This window comes from Notothenia coriiceps, unplaced genomic scaffold (assembly GCF_000735185.1).
Source record: "Notothenia coriiceps isolate Sejong01 unplaced genomic scaffold, NC01 NC01_scaffold00004005, whole genome shotgun sequence".
NCBI lineage: Eukaryota > Metazoa > Chordata > Actinopteri > Perciformes > Nototheniidae > Notothenia > Notothenia coriiceps.
In genome coordinates this window covers 1-4,622 of record NW_011336706.1, presented here as the reverse complement: position 1 = coordinate 4,622, position 4,622 = coordinate 1, and the positions used below count along the sequence as shown (strand labels likewise).

The following is a 4,622-nucleotide window of genomic DNA, read 5'->3' as shown; positions in this document are numbered from 1 at the left end:
CGCCCCCCCTTTGACAGTTTACGTGGGCTGGGCTGGGTGCAGTGGCGGACTGGCCATCAGGTCTGTCAAAATGCATCTTACGTTTGTAACTTGCAATATCATTATTTCCGCTCTCTTCACTCCAGAAGAGCGATCTCCCTGTGTCTCTCTGTGTGCGGGGGGCGGGGCCTAACAGACACGCTGCAGCGGACACAGAGATCTGCCGGGGACGGAGAGAGTAGAGGGAAACATTTTGACTAAAAGTTGACTAAAATGTAATTTTTCATCGACACATTTAGACTAAAACGTTTTGAGTTTTCGTCGACTAAAACTAGACTAAAACTACGAAGGATAGGAATGACTGAAATGTGACTAAAACTAATAACCATTTTCATCTAAAGACTAAATCAAAAGCAGCTGCCAAAATTAACACTGGTTCATACGGAGCTGGGAAACCTGGAAAAAGCATTTTCTTGCGAATTTTGAGTTTAATTCCATTTCTCTCTGCTTTGAGGGAGAGTTTACTGAACCGACAGCGGCTCCGATGGAAAGCTAGAGATAAGAGTAGAAATGAAAGGGTGATTATGAATTGGGAAGGTTATTAATCACACTAGGTTGGAGTTAAAGACAGGGTTCATACGGTGGTGAGACGCCTGGAAGGTTCCTTCAAAGAAGTGTTGAAAAAAGGACAGTCAAAGAAATTGGTCTCTTATTTTTTTATATACAACGTATTTTGAAAAGCTTTTACTTGTTTTGTTCAATCAGAAAAAGAAAAACAACCATTTTAGATTGTAGCTATGTGAGTGTATCTGTTGTGAATTTGTGGAAGGGGTTTTAAATGCACAGATCCAACCTGTACACACAGAAATGTGGACAACAAGACATCAACTGTTTCCCCATCTCCCTCCAATCCTTAATATCAGTTACCTTTTAGACTCACTTCATCATTTATACCCGAAGACTTCACAGAATCTGAATTCATACTCGTGAAATCGTAGAATAATGAGCCATAAAGTGCTGCTTTCTGTTGTTGCGTTCATTTCTTAACTCTCTCCTCTCCCCCCCCCCCCCCAGGTATACGTGACCTCAGAGAGTCGTTTCTCCACGTTAGCGGAGCTGGTGCACCACCACTCCACGGTGGCCGACGGCCTGGTCACCACGCTGCACTACCCGGCTCCAAAATGCAACAAACCCACGGTGTACGGCGTGTCCCCCATCCACGACAAGTGGGAGATGGAGCGCACAGACATCACCATGAAGCACAAGCTGGGGGGGGGGCAGTACGGGGAGGTGTACGTGGGCGTGTGGAAGAAATACAACCTCACCGTGGCCGTGAAGACACTCAAGGTGAGAAGACGGAACAGAAACCAGAACCAGAAACGTGTTTTTATTTGTACCAAATCAACAAAACCGTAAATTAAAAAGTATTAAAGTAGCAGCCAGTAGTAAATAGTAAAAGTAGAACAGAAGACGGAACAGAAATGGGTTTGCACCACAGGACGGACATCTTAGACATGAATGGTATTAAATAAAGAGGCATTCAATAATAATAATACATTTCCAGAAACCCAAAGACTTTACAGAGTCATACAATCATAAAAACAACATTAATTACAGATGAAATGCAGATTTTAAGCTTGTGCATTCAAGGTAGCTTAGATAGGTAGCTGTCCTTTAAGAATGAAGTGGATCAAGCAGCATGTAAACGAGGCATTGCACATGTATTAAACATTCAATTAACTGCATATCAAATGTACAAAATCAACAAAACTAAAAAGTACTAAAGTTTCAGCCAGTAGTAAATAGTCAAAGTAGTTATTACAGGGAGTGTTGTTCTGTAGTAAGTGCTGCAAAAATAATAATTATGATGGTAATAAAGTATATTTACTCGAGTGCTATACTCATGCATGACGAGTCCTTCAGTAAAAAGAAGAAAGCACAATATTTACCTCTAACAGATTCTCTTTACAGCTGCGTATACTTGTCTAAAACTGAGCTCTGCTGTAGAAAGCTGCATTCTAACGGTGGTTACAGACCGCCCCCTGCAGGCTGACGGTGGTATTACACTCTGTCCAACCCTCTGATATATTCCCTGTTTTTCTTTTTGCACTCATTTGAATTCTCTGATTGACAGGAGGACACCATGGAGGTAGAGGAGTTTCTGAAGGAAGCAGCCGTGATGAAGGAGGTCAAACACCCGAACCTGGTTCAGCTGCTCGGTCAGTATTTAACAAAAACTGCTTTGGCACACACTTCCACTCTCAGGCCTATTGTGTCTTAGCCTCTACCCAAACAGACCTTTTGTTAAGTCCTTCCAGAGAGGAGACTATCAAAGCTCGTCTACATGTCAATACTGAAAACAAAATGTGTGTTTGGGGACGTCAAAGATGTCCCGTTATTGTCTTCGTGAGGTCTTATATATTAGATGTTGTGCAATGACGCACAGACAATACTAGTAGCAGGCTTTCTACGTGTTGAAACATGAACTCTCGGAGGTCTTAGCCCTTGTTTCATGTTAGACTTGTTTATTAATATACCTGCATTGCTTGTAAATGCTATTGAAACCCTGTGCTGCTCAATCAAGTCATAAACATGTTTCATAAGAAGCTAAGCTATCAGCATAGGCTACAGGGATGTACACGTAGTTATGAGACCATATGTACAACTTACAATGCTTCATGGGATGCATAATAAGATCTACAGTCTGTATCTAACTCCTACAACATCTACAGTTACTTCCATCGTGGATAACTGTTCATAAAATACATTGTTTGTTTATACGCTTCTTGAAAATGGTACAAACTAGCGGCAACATGTGAGATGGAGGTGTGGCGCTGGGCTACACCAGGCAGGTGAAAGTGAAATGTAAGCTCTCTCTGTTGTGGAGATAATCCCGCGAGAGTGGGAAAAAGTTAATTTAAAATCCCCCTTTATTGAGACTAAGAGATGTCAGAATGCAGTGTGGGGGTCATGGATGACTCCCACCACACCCACCCCTCTGTTTAACACCTCTCCGTGTGGCCGTACATGTTGCTTGCCTGTGTATTGACCATGTCTCTCTCAGGTGTGTGCACGCTGGAGCCGCCCTTCTACATCGTGACGGAGTACATGCCCCACGGGAACCTGCTGGACTACCTGAGGGACTGCGATAAGGAGGAGGTGAACGCCGTGGTGCTGCTCTACATGGCCACGCAGATCTCCTCCGCCATGGAGTACCTGGAGAAGAAGAACTTCATCCACAGGTGAGAGGACGCAAGAGGGAGGCAGCAGACGTTTATTACCCCCAATTCTATAACACATAGGTTTGAGCAAGCTCTCTGATTGGTCAATAGGGCGTGTTTGATTCCATGATCAAACAACGATCAAATAGAACGTGCCTAATCACAAAGTATCCAGTGGCCTACACACGCCACTAGCCTACCGAAACTACTTCCATGAGCCTACATCGTGTGGTTTCCATAGCGACGTTTAGCGACACACAGCCGTTACACTGTTATACATTGTCTCTCGTTGGAAATCGGTAGCTACAAAATGTCAGATTTTAAAGTTAATTTTGATTGGTTGGGGGGCCTCAGTATTGATGAACGGTTGGACACGGACACGGACCACAAAACCAACGAAAGATTTGCGGCTGTTTCAACTGACGAGTTGAGTCGTTACCATGGGAACTACTTTCTAGGAACTACTTTCTGACGGAGATTAACTCAAGCAGAAAGCGTAGGTTTGGGAGCAAATTAGCCCACATTATGAAATTATTTTACGATATTGTTGATTACAATGATAGTTTGTGTAATAGAATCGCAATCATACATACATACATATGATTGCTTAAAGGAATCACAGATAGTCCTTTTTAATAAAACTCCTCAAATGGCTCCAAAAACACCTGAAATCTGCCTGAAAAGCATCACAGATAGGACACACGTATTATAGTCTCCATCCTTTTCATTGGATAACGACACATCTTTAACAAACTCTTATCATGGAGAAAGGATCCATGCAAACACTTTCTACCAAGCTAACCAGATGTTTCCATCTCATGTAAGGCTTGTTCCGTCGCCCCGGTAACCACGTCTTAATTGATGTTTTTTGGTGACAAATCAAGCAAACAATCTCAAATTAGGTTCTTCATGAATCATAAGATCCCCCTTCATAAATAAAGAGTAATAACTGTTATCTCTTGCATTAGAAGTCTTGTATTTCTAGGCTTTTCTCCCATGATAGTGAGTTTTACATATTTATCAAACCCACTTAAATAAAGGTTTTCACTAAGGGAGCTAAAATGGAAATTCCCTACTCATTGTGTCTTAAGATAATAAGCACGTTATTGATCCCAAGTTGGGAAATGTTTGCGTTGCAGCAGCATAACGAGACATGGCATTGTACATACACATTTAAATACTAGAAATAAACATTCCACAATGTCAACATCTCACTAGAAATAAAATAGCATTGAAGAAAATATACAAAAACAAACAAAGACTTTTACATAAGGTCTTGATAACTCATTACCGTAATTTTCGGACTATAAGCCGCACCTGAATATAAGCCGCAGCAGCGGCATACCACTCTCGGTTCCACTTTTACTTTTGCGCGCTACCTGTCTCACTCTTTTCCGGCCTCCAGCTTTTCCTGCTGGAACC

At 42.1% G+C, this 4,622-nt stretch overlaps 1 protein-coding gene across 1 annotated transcript; it reads left to right on the top strand.

Annotated features, from left to right (window-relative positions):
- Nucleotides 1–1,053: 1,053 nt before the first annotated feature.
- LOC104941824 (Abelson tyrosine-protein kinase 2-like) lies at nucleotides 1,054–3,221 on the top strand (the record flags this gene model as incomplete). Its single annotated transcript, XM_010766963.1, has 3 exons — nucleotides 1,054–1,326; nucleotides 2,114–2,198; nucleotides 3,044–3,221. Coding segments are annotated over 3 exons (536 nt in total), but the record flags the coding sequence as incomplete, so codon positions are not given.
- Nucleotides 3,222–4,622: the final 1,401 nt, after the last annotated feature.